The sequence below is a fragment of the Myotis brandtii genome, unplaced genomic scaffold, assembly GCF_000412655.1.
Source record: "Myotis brandtii unplaced genomic scaffold, ASM41265v1 scaffold112, whole genome shotgun sequence".
Classification (NCBI taxonomy): Eukaryota; Metazoa; Chordata; class Mammalia; order Chiroptera; family Vespertilionidae; genus Myotis; species Myotis brandtii.
Genome location: NW_005353838.1, coordinates 10,228,369 through 10,244,523, shown reverse-complemented (window position 1 = coordinate 10,244,523; position 16,155 = coordinate 10,228,369). Strand labels below are relative to the sequence as shown.

The following is a 16,155-nucleotide window of genomic DNA, read 5'->3' as shown; positions in this document are numbered from 1 at the left end:
GCTTTAAATCTCAAACAGCACATAAAGCATAGTTTATTAAAATGCAGAAAAAAAGCCTATTTGGGTTTTCTCTCCAAGACAGAAAAGTTAATTTTTATTAGTGTGTTACTTTTAGGTTTAAGCTTGCTTGGAACAACAGACAGCACAATAGTGAAATTAAATCTTCATGCACCAGTTTGAGATTTTATGTTAGCTTGAGCTGAAGCCTAAAACACACCTTCCATGCAGCATGGAAGTCTGGTAGCTTGTTAAATATTACAGGCACAAAAATGAACAAAGCTGGTAACTATGGCACAAGGCTGGCACAGCTGTGGTGTGTACGCACTTCAAGCAAATTCTACATCAATCTCTGACACATGCCTTGTGTGCTACTTACATCAAGTGGTGCCTTTGAATACTTTAACATTCCATTATCCAGGACAAAAAAACGCTGCAAGAACCAAACAACCCCCAGTTATTGTACTTTAAATTATATAAGACATTCACAAGTGTGGGTTAATGTTGCTTGGCATTTAGTAAACAATGTGTTTATCATTTTAATATATGAGTTGTGTAATGTTAACCTACTTGGTTTCTTTTACACACAATGCAATGGAGCTGAAATCTTTTCAGCATGGTTTTTCTTAACAGGGGTGGCTATGCTGGGTGGGGAGTGTGAATCTCAGGATCTGCAGCTAAGACTTTCTGAATGAATCATATTGGGATTTTTTTTTTGAAAGTGAGAAATAAGAATAACCTGAGTTAGGTCACAGAGATTTTGTGAGGAGCTTGTGAATTTCTCAGTCCTGTATTTCCCTGGGTATCATGGGTAATTCCTGAAAATGCTCATGTCTGTCACAGAAGCCGGTGGACTGGGTCTATGATTAATGAGTGATCTGGAAAGTTGCCTTAGCAATATGTTTGCATCTCTAATTTGCAAAATTCCTGCAGTGTACTATTAGTAAAAGAGATAATTATTTCTTAACTACATTAAGGGTTTAAAATATGAGGGGGTGGGGGGGAGAAGGAATCTTTTGGGCAATTTTCGTCACCTTCAAGATACTCCTGATCCGATTCAAATGCATGCAGCCACTTTTGCTCCACAAACACTCAAGAACTCTCTGTTGTTGATTTCCTTTCCAAGGGCAATTGACAAAAGAACAAACAGCTCCCAGGACCCAATCCAACAACGAGTCCAGTGCCCTCTTCTAGTCTCTACAGATGCAGGGAGTCTTTCTGTTGCTGGAAAATTACTCTGCTGGGAAGTTTTTATGTGATTCAGGAACTCTTAGCTGCTGAGGTAGCAGGAAGTCAGGCTAGGGACACCCTGCATGGAACTCACAGAAGGCCACTGGGACCCCTTTGTTACAGGTTAGGGGTGGCAACAAGTAAGCACTGGAAGAAAGAATCTCTACAGCTGAAAAACACTTGATTACTCGATTCCCATAACGTGGGCAGTCAAATGGGCTGATACTTGAATAAATATCTGATGGCACGAGAGACCAGGAGAAAAGGTTATGCAAGGGAGAACCTCCCACTATTTATGTAACAAAACATTCAAAAGGCATGGTCCAGAAAGAGCTGCAGTTGAACCACAGCCAGTTTTGCTGAAACACGAACTGAGAGTGCTAAATAAGTTTGCAATTCAATTCAAATTGGTTTATTTGACCCCTCCCCCCATTTTTCCATTTCTATCTATTAAAGAATTTTAGCAGGGATAACCTATATGAGAGTAGCAGGGCCACTGATTTGAGGAACTGTGAAGTGGTAAGGTCAGAACAAAAGGCAAAAAGCTGATCAAAATCCAAGGAAGAACAGGGTGGAGAGAAATCCTGGCATTGGGAGAATATTAGGGGGTTCCGGGGAGACTGTCAAGTGAGAAGGAATAGTTGTGGGAGCCTCTTTGGCCTGCTTTTACTTCACCCTCAGAGATAGAGGATTGAGGAACATTCCCATTGGTTAATTTTTTAAGTCTTCCTTTTTTAAAAAAATATGCTTTTATTGATTTCAGAGAGAGGAGGGGAGAGGGAGAGAGGCAGAGAAACATCAATGATGAGAAAGAATCTTTGATCAGCTGCCTCCTGCTGGGGATTGAGCCCAGAATCCAGATATGTACCCTGACTGGGAATTGAACCATGACCTCCTGGTCGATGCTCAACCACTGAGCCACACCAGCCAGGCCAAGTCTTTCCCTTAAAGGGCAAAAAGTATATTTCTTCAAGGATTTTATAATCCATAACCTCCCTGCTTGGGGCCGATGGGCAGCTACCACCAGCCAATAAATCTGTCTGCCCTGAGGTGAGATCCATCGGCAGATGTGGCAAGTAGATGAGCCTGTCCTTCCAGTGATTTGAGATGCTGGTGGTCCACCAAAGGGCTGACACTGAGAACGGAGGACAAGTTCCTCCTCAGCATCACACAAGTCTTGCTACTCAGGTCACCGCATCAATGAAGTGCGAAATATCTTCTCTGTAATTAAAACTGGAGGGTGGTAAAAGCATGTGGGGTCGGGAAGAGAAGAATAAACCATATAGTTTAAAGAGTAATAACCAAACTTCCAAGGTCAGTGAATTTCCACCTTTAATTTGCACTGGTAACAATAATTCTAGGTAGTTACCCCAATGAAGTAAATAGAAATTCATTGGATGGTCATCACAACATCATGACAGTAAAAAATTAGACATAAATAGCGTACATATCCAGCAAAAGGGAATTGGTTCCATAATCGTGGAAAATTGGTTCAATAAGTTCATCCAGTGGAAAATATGCATGAATTTTTTTTAAAACCTTCCATTGAGAAGAATATGTAGTAAGAACATATTAATTTAAGTGGGAAAAAAAAACCCAGAGTAGATAATAATATGTACAAACTGAATTTAAAATATAAAAATAAGTTATCTTAAAATATTTTTAAAATAATTTTCCCCCTGCAGACAGATATTACAGATCTCAGACTTAAACAGGTACAACAGGTTGCATGCAGCCCAAATGGCTGAAACAAGGCCTAGAGAATTCGTTTGCACATACAGCCATACTCTTGGCTTCCTACCTAATAACACCAAATCAGATCCTCTATTTACAAAGATGAGCTGAAGATGAATATGATGAAAATGTTACCTTGTGCCAGCCTTTTAAAGGCCATTTTCTTTTCTTCAGCATAAAGCCTTCATGTTTGTCTGGTCTCTGGACATTGGTTTGGCCTATTTTCAGCCCTTCTATAATTTCCCAGCTGTCAGCTTCCTGAGAGAAAAGGAGAAAGGCAAATCACAGGTTTCTTGGTGCTTGATGACACACTTACAACAGATTCTTAAGTAGAACTTGCTTTTGAAGCAGTGTTGGACCCACTGGAAGTATGAGCAACATTCTGGAGCAAATTCTAACATCAGATCCAGCTAAGCATTTAGAGCTGAAGTTAAAATGAGCTTCCAGGTAGACTTGCAAGTCTGGGTCCATCAGACACAAGATGGAGTTGGAGGTTGGGGTAGCATGAAATTTCAATGGCCTGTACAGAAGGTTTGTTTTGTTTTGTTTTTTTGTTAATCCTCACCTGATGATATTTTTCCATTGATTTTTGGAGAGAGTGGAATTTGGGGGGGGGGGGGCGGGGGAGAGAGAGAGAGAGAGAGAGAAGAAAAAACATCGATTGGTTACCTTTGCATGTGCCCAGACCAGGGCCGAGGACTGAGCCTGCAACCAAGGTACATGCCCTTGACCAGAATTGACCCTGGGACCCTTTAGTCTGCAGGCCCACGCTCTTTCCATTGAGCCAAATAGGCTAGGGCAGTGGTCGGCAAACTCATTAGTCAAAAGAGCCAAATATCAACAGTACAACGACTGAAATTTCTTTTGAGAGCCAAATTTTTTAAACTTAAACTATATAGGTAGGTACATTGTTATTAACTTAATTAGGGTACTCCTAAGGCTTAGGAAGAGCCACACTCAAGGGGCCAAAGAGCCGCATGTGGCTCTCGAGCCGCAGTTTGCCAACCACGGGGCTAGGGCATGTACTCAGAAGGTTTAAAATGCATTTTTCCAGACAGTGCATCTGCGGGCACAGAGGCACTTTAACCTTTTGAAATAAGACTGTTTTGATGGCAAATGTTCAATTAGTGCGTGGACCTAGCTCTTTGTGCAGAAATGGAAAGGCTACACGGGTCTAAGTGGCTCATGACCTTAAGCTGAAGAGCAGCGCTGTGGGGACCTGTTTCTCCTCAGTGAAGCTGTGTGCGTTTCAGAGTGCGCATAAAACCTCCTGCTCGCCAAACACACCAAGAGGTCCATGCTTTTCGAAGGCACGCATCCTGAGACACACACACCCTTGAGCGTTCTTGGAAAAAGCACCACACTGCGAACCCAGGTAGCTGGGATGCTCAAGTCCACACAAGCGTCCTCCTCTGGTAAAAAGGAACTAAATCACAGTTTCCTCTGCCATAAGACATATTTTGTTCATCTATGGTTTTTATAATTTTTTAATGAGTTGTCAACACTTAAAAATCAGAAGATTTCAGATTTCAAAAGTCCAAATTTCTGGTGTTTTGTGAAAGCCTGTAAGATCTGGCAACAGTGTGCATGGCCTGAGAGAAGGATGCCCATTCTTAGGCTGTCCCAGTTCCCCCCACACCTCCCTGGGGGCCTGCTTCCATGGCCGCTGACAGGCCCTTAGCAACATCCTGAGTTTTAAAATCTCTGGACCAGGTGATTTCTTAAAAATAATTTTTAAAAAAATTGATTTCAGAGAGGAAAGGAGAGGGAGAGATAGAAACATCAATGATGAGAGAATCATTGAACAGCTGCCTTCTGCACCTTCCCTACTGGGGATCGAGCCCGGGCTTATGACCTGACCGGGAATCAAACCATGACCTCCTGGTTCATAGGTTGACACTTAACCACTGAGCCACACCGGACGGGTCGGACCAGGTGATTTTTGAGGGCCCAGCACTAAAGTACCTGCTGGCCTGGCAAACGCTCATATTCAAGATCTCATGCATGTGGCATAATTTTTTTTTTCAGCCAACATTCTGCAATTTTACTTATATTTTGTAAATAAAAAATAGTTCTTGTTTATTTGATAATCTTGATAAAATTATAGCATCAAAGTAATCATGTGTAGCACATTTCCAAAAAGATATTTTTCCTTTTTTTTTACATTCAATATTATTTTGTATTAGTTTCAGGTGTACAGCATAGTGGTTAGACAATCATATACTTTACAAAATGTTCCCCCAATATTTCCCATACCCACCTGGCACCATTACAGTTATTACAACTTATTGACTATATTCTCTCTGCTGTACTTTACATCCAAGCGACTATTTTGTAACTGCCAATTTGTACCTCTTAATCCTTTTACCTTTTTCACTCAGCCTCCCAACCCCCAGCCCCTCTGGCAACCATCAGTCTGTTCTCTTTGTCCATGAGTCTGTTTCAATTTTGTTTGGTCATTTATTTTGTTCTTTAGATTCCACATATAAGTGAAATCATATGGTATATGTCTTTTTCTGTCGACTTATTTATTTAGTATAATATCTTCTAGGTTCATCCATGAGGTCACAAATGGTAAGATTTTATCCCTTTTTATGGCTAAGTATATATGTACCACCACTGTTATCCACTTGTCTATTGACTTGGGTTGCTTCCATAGCTTGGCTATTGTTAACAACACTGCAATGAACATAGGGTGGGTATATTCTTTTGAATTAGTGTTTTGGGTTTCTTCAGATATATACCAGAAGTGGAATCACTGGGTCATAAGGTAGTTCCATTTTTAATTTTTTGAGAGCCCTCCATACTGTTTTCCATAGTGGCTGCACCAGTCTGCAATTCCACTAACAGTGCATGAGGGTTCCCCTTTCTCCACATCCTCACAATGAGATATTATCTCACACCTGTCAGAATGGCTATCATCAATAAATTCAAATGTGGTATAATTTAGGGGCAGGAACTACAAGGTCACATCCCATGCACAACTGCTACAGTCCTGCCCACAGTGCAGGGAAGCAAAACCCCCAGCGTCACAAAGCTGGATGCAGCTCCAGGTATCAGGGCAACCCCTCTCAGAGCGCCCCATCCCAGAACGACTCAGGAAGGTGCCTTCGGAAAAGATACATTCCATCAGGAGTCTTCCGCAGATCCCAGAACAAAGGCTTCAACAGGAATAGCCAATGGCCCCAATCCAGGGCACATAAACTTACTGGCACAAATATCTGGGTGGTGGCTGCCCAGACCTGTTAAAGAACTGTGAGGCGCTGACAAGGCCCAGAGGCTATGGTGCCACAATCAGTTACTAATATCGGCCATGGGGACAGGAAGGGAAAGGGCTGCCTGTTTACTATCCATGTCTCTTTTTCCTTTGTTCTCCTTTCATCCCAGAAACTGCTTGCTCTATGGCCACATCAAATCTATGTTCAAATCCAAATATATGTGAATAGGGTGGACTTTTCACAGAAAGTGATGTTTCCAGGACATGTCACTGAACATTGCTTCATTCGAACATCATGAAGGCTAGGAGATATTCCTGACTTCTGAAAAGCCCTCTAAAACCAGCATCATGCTTCTATCCTCTGTAAGCCCAACCCTACAACACACATATTCCCACAAAACTCCAGGAAAACTAATGTCAGTTTTCATCTTCTTTGTCATCTGAGGGGTGTCTAGTGAATGAACTATAGACCTTACAGAAGCACACCCACCAGTCTTTATTTGGCAACATTAAGGGCCCTTTAAAGGATCTGTAAAATTATGCATCACTAAAATGTGTTTGTTTTTTAAGAAAAAAGACCTGTAAGAAACCCCCAAAAGTGATTTTCTACTTGAAGATAATACTGTCAGAAACTGGGATAGATCTGGTCAAAGTTGTTAATTAGACAAAGTAATTTTAAAAAGGTTGCAAATGAGAATTTCAGGCTGTATACGATGTTTCTTGTCATCCAGAAAACAAAGGGGGGGTCTTTGCATTCTCATTTTTTAATAGTGAACTGCAATTCAGCAGGAGAATACAGTTTATGAGTAATCTATAATAATAAAAGCATAATATGCTAACTAGACTGGACATCCTTCCGGACAACTTTCTGGACGAAGCCGGGTCTGCGAGGGCCGAGCCCCTTGCACGAATTTCATGCATCGGGCCTCTAGTGTTAGAATAACAGAAGAAGAAAGTAGTTCTTATACAAAGTACAGTATCTTTGGATTTCTATTCTTACTAAAAAAGTAGATAAAAATGATGGATTTTGATTTCATAAAAATGATGGATTTCTACTGATTTCTTTTTTAAAGTTTGGTATACTCACGAAACAAATATATCCATTAGCACTTTTTCTGTTCTTAGAGAGATATTAACTGTGCTTAATGACATTTCTATTTCTGGTAGCACCATCCATGGATAGAATCTCTAAAAGAATAGCACTGCTATTATTGGCTAGATCTTACCTTATTTTAAGGCTAGTGTTCATCTTTGATTTATTCCCTGAGTGTGTGTGGGTGTGTATGATGAACACTCCGAATTACTCGTGAAAATGGAAAATTTAATAAGTATAGATGTTTTTAATTTTTTTCCTAATGAAACCCAGAATGTAATAACAGCTTGTCCCTATGGGGCTATGGCTATTGATTTCTAACACACTCATTTTTTTCTTCTTTGGGAGTTTAACTGAAGAGGAAACAAAAAGGGGTAAGAAAGAACAGATGAAAAGTTAAAATGCATTTCTTCATTATAAATGAGGCAGCTCTGAACAAATAATTCCATTCACTCTGATGCAGAATAACTAAACCCAGCAAAAGTAATTGAGAAGAATCCTAGTGTAGTTCCTACAGTTAAATAAACTGTCAATCTGACAGAGGTAAAGATAAAGCCAGAGCGAACAACATTCTCCCTATTTAATTAGAAATGCTGATGATAATGATATAAACAAGGTGTGTAATAAATGAAACATCCCAGCTCAGTATTTAGCACCACCCATCTCTGCTTAGGAGACTAGGTCGATCTTAAGAAAGCTAAAATTACTCTTTGAAAATTGAAGACATTTTTTTTTCATAATTTCAATTGATATTAAAAGTCTTCAATTTTCATAGGTTTACTTATAATAGGAACAGAGCCCAAAGCCCTAATGTGATCATGTCAGTACTTGACTCTAGTTAGATACATAAACATTTTTGCTATTATAGAGGTTTTAGTAATATTTTTGATCTAATAATAATAACTACACAGGAAGTAACCTAATAACAGCCCTAGTCTGTTCTTTTGGGGGGGGGGGAACACAAAAAAACAACCAGAGACATTTCCTTTCTTAAGGGCATACTCTTTGTGCATGCATGTGTGGGTGGGTGGGTGAGAGAATGCTTTAGGAGGCGAAAGTACCAAAGAATTTGAACACATCCTGAGACAGGACAATGTGTACTTCAAACAATGTTCTTCCACCACCACCAGAGCCCAGGAAGCCCATCTTCTCTCAAAGGGGCTTAGAGATGCTATCTGGACCCTCTGATTTCATGGGACCCCCAAAGATATGGTATCTATTAACACAAAAACATGAGTATTAATCCAACAGCAAGAGCCAAGCGGACAATAAATAGCATGGAGGAGTAATGGGAAGTGGATGCTGCTGGTGCCCAGCCCAGATCCTGAATCAGGCCGGTGGACCCAGGCCCCAGCTGCCGTGAGCACTGGGAACTGCTAAGGCTAAGGGGGAAGAGCTGTTTTCACCAAACTGGGGCCTCGGGCCTGGGAAATTATGCTGCAGCATCTCCCCCCACCTTGGCTCTCAAGGACTGAAGGAACCAAGGTACAAAGGGCTGAGGGAACAAAAAGTCCTCCTTGCCTCAGGGTGAAACCAACTCTGTGCTCCAATTCATGGCCTGGAGCTCTGGACTCCAGCTCAAAGCCCTTCTTGCTTAGCTCCACACCTGCCCTGACCCCTCCCTCACCCCTCTCCCCAGAGGGCTCTCCCCAGCAAATTACAAGCACCCAGTGTCAGGATGTCCCTCTAGGGAACCTGACTTAAGAAAGAATGTGAAATAAAAAAATGAATGTGATAGTGATGGGACTGGCTACACCAAGTGGTCTGGGGCTGAGGGTGGGTTGGGTAGAAAAGTGATCAGCATTTGAAAAAAGCATTCTGTTTTCTGAGTTTCTTTAGACATTCCAGGTCAAGGAAAGGGAGGGGAGCAGGGAGCACCCCAGGCAGGCTGGGTACAAGGGGTAGACCCCCTAGCTGGGGAGGAAAGAGCATGGCTACTGTGAGGAACTGTGTGCAGGTGGAGGTAGCTGGACTATAAAGTGAGATGCCAAAGAGGCTACAGATGCAGCTGGAGGGAGGGGCAGGGCCGGAGGACGTCTTGTGTGCCTGCTGCTCCCTAGTTGTTTTAACACCAGCACCTCTCCTTCCTGTTTCTGTATATGTCTCCAAGTCTTCCTTTCTCTGAGTATCTCTCACTACCATGTCTCTGTTCCCCTCCGCTCTGCCACATACTTCCCAGCTATCTGACGCTGGACAACTACTCTGTCTCTGTAAATGAGAATGTTACCAGTACTCACTTTGTGGAGTTGAGCGCTGACCAAGGAAGGAAATATATGTACTAATCCAGGGCCTGGCTCAAGGTGGGTGCTTAATAAATGTTAGCTGCCCTTCCCGTTGCCTCTGCATTTACTTATTTATCTGTTCTCTCTCCTTTAGCTGCCTATAAGAAAACACTGATGTTTCAAAGAGATTACTACTTGTATTTACCAACTAAACATCCTCTATTTGCCATTCCAATAGAAATCATATCATTTTAAATTTTGGGGGGTTTAATAACTCTCCCTTTCCTTAGTTTAGCAATCTACTTCTGTCTGATTGAATAAACGTCTCAGCTTGTAATAGCTTCAAAATATAAAGAGATACAGTGTACACAGTCCACAACACTAGGGTAGTAGAGTGTTCTTTCTTCAAGGATTCTATTTAATAAAGGACAAGGGAAGTGGATGGATCAGTTATATATATTTGGAAGTTGAAATGCTTTGGAAGTCAAGCGCTATTTTTATATTTGATTTCAAAATCCCCAGGCATCCTGTTTTCTGGGTTTCTTGACAGGGGAGCCAGCCCACTGAAAATCTCAGGGAGCCGGGTGGGCTGCGGATGAGGAGGATGACGTCTCCTCGACTTTATGATTTTTGCATTTTAGACAAAAATGAATTCAGATATTTAGCTAGTCACAGGAAGAGAAGGCTGAAGGGGTGGGAACACTGGCTTCCATGAGACGGAAAAGGTCTTAATCTGCAGGTTCTCCTCAGCTCACTGCTAGGAAGGCCAGATGTAAGAAGGAGCCAGGGACTCGCAGTGTACAACAGCCCTGCTGGGTGGCTACTAGTTTACCACTAGTAGCCTTAACGAAGGCTAAGTCTGAATCCCTGCTCTGCCCTTAGCAGCTTTTTTTTTTGTCTTTGAGCAACTGACAAATTCTCAGTTTCCATATTTAAAAAATGTAATAAACACGTACACTGCATAAGGCTGTTCATAGGGTTCTATTAAGTGGGATAATATATTTCAGCATTTAGCATATTTCCTGGTATGCAGTACATGGGCAATATGGTAGATTATTACTGGACCCAGTTATTTTTTTCTATTAGTTTGGTACAGAAATCTTTTCTCATCTCTCCAATGGAGAATAACAATAGTTTCTCTTGTCCTTTTCCCAAAACATAGAGAATGCTGGACTTCTATATGTAATCCTGAAAATCCCAGCAAAATATACTTTCATGTCTTCCCTCCTCACGCTGGCAAAGAAACCTTACACACTGCATGCAGAAAGAAGTGCAAGAGCAGCCCTGCAGGGGGCGCCTCAGCTACCCCAGGGGAGTCAGGTGTGAGTTATTTACAGTGCAGCTGGCCCAGGGCAGGCAGCAGGCCATCTGAGCGAGCACCACAGTCCATCACTGACCTTGGAGATGGGGACTGGCTCCGGTTCCAGTAATTGCCGACTTATGGAGGGCTCGGTGCCGGAGGAAGCAGTCCTCTCCAGTACGTGGGAACTCTGAATAAAGGGAAATACAACCCAGGGTTAGATAAGCCATTTCTCGTGTGGATGGGCATAGGGGTGAGATCACAGATCACAGTAAAGACAGAACTCCTGTGGGGTTCTGAGGAGAACAAAGGCAGTACCAACAGTCAGAAAAATCTCAGCCAGGATTCTGTTGTCCCTTTTTAAAAATATATATTTTATTGATTTTTTACAGAGAAGAAGGGAAAGGGATAGAGAGGTAGAAACATCAATGAGAGAGAAACATTGATCAGCTGCCTCCTGCACACCCCCTACTGGGGATGTGCCCACAACCAAGGTACATGCCCTTGAACAGAATCAAACCTGGGACCTTTCAGTCCGCAGGCTGACTCTCTATTCACTGTGCCAAACCAGTTAGGGCCTGTTGTCCCTTCTTATCTGCTGAACTGGTTGGTCCTGCAATGTTGGATTCAATCTTAAAGAAGGAGTCAAGGGGCCACACAAATTTTTTTAAACATTAGTACATCTACTACATACACAATTAGCCTTACATAAGAATATCTGCTTACCACTCCAATGGCACTATACAAAGAGAAAATTTTAAGTCAAAAAGCCCAGAGCTTTAATACCATTTAGTCTTTAGACTTTCTTATAATCCCTATGAGATAATTATATTATAATATTATAATTATATTATAGTATCTATATATATAAAAGCCTAAGTGACCATCGCAACCGAACGAACAACTGAACAGGCTGCGTAGGGTGACTAGGCTGGCAGGGGGGTTGGTGAGGGGCGACCAAACGACTGAGCAGCAGGCTGTGTGGGGTGACCAGGCCCGCAGGGGGGTTAGTGAGGGGCAATCAAACGATCAAGCAGCAGGCTGCGTAGGGCAACCAGGCCAGCAGGGGGGTTAGTTAGGGGTGACCAAACGATCAAGCAGCAGGCTGCGTGGGGCGACCAAGCCCACAGGGGGAGGCAGTTAGGGGTGATCAGGCAGGCAGGCAGGTGAGCAGTTAGGAGCCAGTGTTCCTGGATTATGAGAGGGATCCCGGAATGGAGAGGGTGCAGGCTGGGTTGAGTGGACCCCTCCTCCCCCGTGCATGAATTTTGTGCACTGGGCCTCTAGTCTTATAATAATCCTTAAGTGCACAGAAAAGAAAACAACTCATTAAATACAATAAACAGTAGATGTCCTTTACGAAGACTATAAAGAGTCTTCATTGATCTGAATATTCATTAATCAGTTGGATAACATTCCAACAGAAAAATAGGCAAAGCACATGAACAGGGAACTCACACAGAACATTTGAAAAGATGTTCACCTCAGCCTCAGAAGTATTCAAAGAAATGAAAACCAAAATAATAATGATTTTTTAAACCATAGATTAGAGAATGGATTAGGGTTGGAGGAAAGGGAGTATAAATTGGGTATGATCTATCTAAAGAGGATTTTTGCAATTTTATTAAAAACTTTTTTGGGGAAAAAAGTAGATGCCTCATTTACTCAGCAATCCCACAGCTAAATTTTCACTATTAGGAAATAATCAGATACTTATACAAATATGTAAGAACAGATATGTTTACTAAAGCATTATTTGTTGTAGTAGAAAATATCATATATATATATATATATATGAGAATAATACAAACATAAGGAAATAGCATGGAGTGATTAAAGATGACAACATGGATCCATGTCAACTGATATGTAAAAATACACATAATGTTCTGTCAACTGAAAAATCAGGCTATAAAAAGTATATAGAATATAATGATGTTATAATATAATCAAAATATATTTCAGAATGTTTGAATTGAACTATAGCTATCCAAAGGTGGAAGGATTATAGATAATTTTTAATTGCTTTTTAATCTTTTTCTAATTTTTTAATGCAATAAGTGGATATTACTTGTACATATGAAAAAAACATGAAGAACTTTCTATGGGAGAACAATTTTGAAAGACATCAAAGAACTCAGTGTAGTTAATTTTCAGATATAGGCTGAAAATGAAATATAATGTTTTTACTCTAGTTATTTCATTTTTTCAATATACAGGTTGGTATTTTATTTACTTATTGAGCCCTCTATTTTTGATACATCACTGGAAAACTATTAGATTAATATTTGCTCTTTCATAAAGAAATTACACTGACCTGAGCCAATTATTCTAATTTCTTTGTAAGTTTAAAGCTTTTAGTTATTTCTATTACCTTGAACACAAGGAGTCTGATTACAGATTTTAAAAATCCTACCTGAATGCATTTTGAGCCATTTATTAGAAAGAAAACAACTGAAGGAAAAGGTTTATGAATTGTTCTCATTCTTCCAATTTGTGAGAAAACACGAGAGATAAGAACAGATATTTTGGCGCCAAATACAATGGGTCAGGGGTTAGCAAGAATTCCTAATCGGACAGCTACAGTGTCGAAGGACAATTTAAGCATTAATCGGGACTCTGCTTTTTCTATTCCCAGACCTACTTGAATTAGCAGAGAAAAATGATAACTGTGGCTGAGTACCCATACCTGTGCCAGCGCCTTTTGATGGAGAGTCAAAAGCCAAGGTATAGGATGGAGTGAAAGACTGGAGGTGTGTGTTTAGATCTTCAACAGAAAAAATGGGAACAAACCACCTGGGAATGGCATTATTTGTTTGTTCATATTGAAATTTTGGATAGGAACCTAAGCTAACATGTGATGGTCAATTGCTATTTTTAAATAAATTTAGGAATATTTTAAAATTCTATCCATTTTAATTTCTAACACAATAAATATAGATAGATATAACCTACATAAGCAAAAGCTCTTTGAAGCCTTCAATAATTTTTAAGAGTGTAACCAAAAATTTGAGAACCACTGTTCTAGAAGAACTACTTTTAAAAACGTTGTGTTTATTATTAAAATGGAGAATTCTGACTTGCATGTAAGTTATTCTGTTTCTCATAATGCTTCTTTTGAGGAAAAGCACTGTTTAAAAACTAACGCATTTTAAAATTTCTTTAACACTAGGTAAGCTAAATTATATAAATCTATTCATTAATAACCCCAAACTATCCTGAGACATTACACAAACTAGTAGAGGGAAAGAAACCTTGTGTCATATACTCTTCAAATACATCTGAGCAAAACTTCTCTAAATGTATATTCTATGAAACTAAAAAAACATGAACTTATTTTTCAAATGTCTTAAGTTGATTTTTCTAAAAAAGAACCACAAGCAGTAAAGATATATAGGTGTCACTCTACTACAGAGATATAAATAACTTCATAATTTGAGATAAATTCCTACAGGGAGGAAAAACAGTTTTCAATATTGCATTTTTAAAAATCAAGAAATAGAATCTTTTAGAAACTACACAGTTCTTCCCTCACTATTTAATAGAATCAACCAAAAAGTTCAGTAAAGTAAATATAATAAAGTAGAAAACCAGAAAATGCCAGTGATATGTGTCATTCACACATTCATTCACTTGTGTGTTGGTTGAATTAATCAACAAATCATTGTTAGACATCTGTACTGTGTCAAGTGCAGATTACAGCATGTCAGAGAACAAAAGAGACAAGAGAATTCCTCCTATGATGCTTATATTCTAGAGAGAGGCCTTATTATACAAATGGCCAAATAAGGCTGAACAAAAAATTGTTGTAAACACAAGCATTAATCTTGTTCCATGTGGCTACGACTTTAACTTACTTTATTTCTTCCAGTGAAATATTTTTGGTCTGAGTTTCACTTTAAGGACCCTACCCTATCCTTATACTTGTAGGTTGCTGGGCAATAAAATATACATACATTGCCTCCTCACCCTCCCCACCCCCAACCCCCAACCCCCAACAAATAAACATGGTAAGAAAAGCAGAACTTGGAAAGAAACTCGACCTTAGCAACTAGGTAAGCAGAAAATAAAGGATTAATTCAGGAATTTAGCCTGGGGAAGCAAACTAAATCCCCTAATTTCTGAACCAAACCACAGACATAGGAATCAATTTAGGATATTTAAAGTGTGATCAAAAGAGTTTTGCTTCTATAGTAGTTGCCCAGGGATACTTAAAATGTTGCTAGGATTTTGTGGATAAGAAGGGTTAGAGACCAAACAAACCAAGACAGAATCTATAAATTATCCCAATACCTGTCACAAAGAACATATTAGTTTCTTCTCCACCTGATTCTACAAAATAGTTTCTATTATGGGAGCAAAGAGGCTCATTCATTTCAAACATAGTACAATACAGTACACATTCAAGCTGAGTGAAAAATACCCTAAATTTTGTTTATTTGCCAAGATACAGAAAATAATAAAAACAGTTACTAAAAAATAGAAGTAAATGAGTATTTTTATTACCACAAATAAGTACATATTTTACTGATAAATTAAAGCATAATTTATAAAACTACCCATTATAAATGTAACTAGCTTCAAAAAATAAGCTATTTCATTTAACCTCCAGAATGATATCAAAGAAGCCAAATGCTCTTATACAAACTTGAGCAGTCTTATACAAGGTAGGCAAATGTAGGTTTACAGCTGTGAGTACACAAAACAGTGTTTATTCTTGTTTATTATTTATTGTATTATTTTCCATACAAACAACTGTAAATTTACTTTTGGTCCACCCTCTATTTGTATATCGCTAGAACCTAACTATCATTGCCTATCCAATAACAGAAAATTAATCCACTACTTTAATGACTGTCTTCAAACTCATGGTTTTTAAATCCAAAAGCAAATTCCTGAAGTTACAGAACCACACAGAAAACCATTCACTACTTTAATGAAATATCTAAGCACTTAAATGCTAAATTTTTAATATCGACAGATATTAAGAAGACAGTTGTCAAACTTACCATACCCAATCTTGGACTCTAGTAATTTAGGGTGCTCCTTGGAGGTAGGGACTAGCTCATCTTCATCTTGGTATCCCACCCCTTTTACCCCCCAGCCCACCCCATCCTAGCACAAGACACTGAACAGTGCAGCCAGTCAAAATGTTCTGGAATTTTTCAGTGCTCTCTGATTAATTTTAGAGCACAGTCCTTCAGTAATCATTAACACATGATTAGGCATTAAACTTCTTTAGCTTCATCTCTGAATTATAAAAACCACAACGCCAACAGGATAAAACTTTCGAAAACATTTAAAGGACTCAACTTTTTTTGCATTAAATTAAAAAGAACAAAATGAAAATAAAGGACTCAAA

At 39.6% G+C, this 16,155-nt stretch overlaps 1 protein-coding gene across 10 annotated transcripts in view; it reads right to left on the bottom strand.

Annotated features, from left to right (window-relative positions):
• Positions 1–16,155, bottom strand: part of OSBPL6 (oxysterol binding protein-like 6) — a 173,492-nt gene that overhangs the window by 46,195 nt on the left and 111,142 nt on the right. For 9 of the 10 annotated variants that reach the window (XM_005857627.2, XM_014546283.1, XM_014546308.1 and 6 more), the window contains exons 4-6: positions 10,891–10,983; positions 3,097–3,219; positions 377–430 (exon numbers count right to left, since the gene is read on the bottom strand). In XM_005857627.2, coding sequence (XP_005857689.1) covers positions 377–430; positions 3,097–3,219; positions 10,891–10,983 — 270 coding nt within the window. Of the gene's footprint in view, positions 1–376; positions 431–3,096; positions 3,220–10,890; positions 10,984–15,802; positions 15,933–16,155 lie in introns of those variants that run through there. The other variant, XM_014546324.1, reaches the window with a different exon arrangement.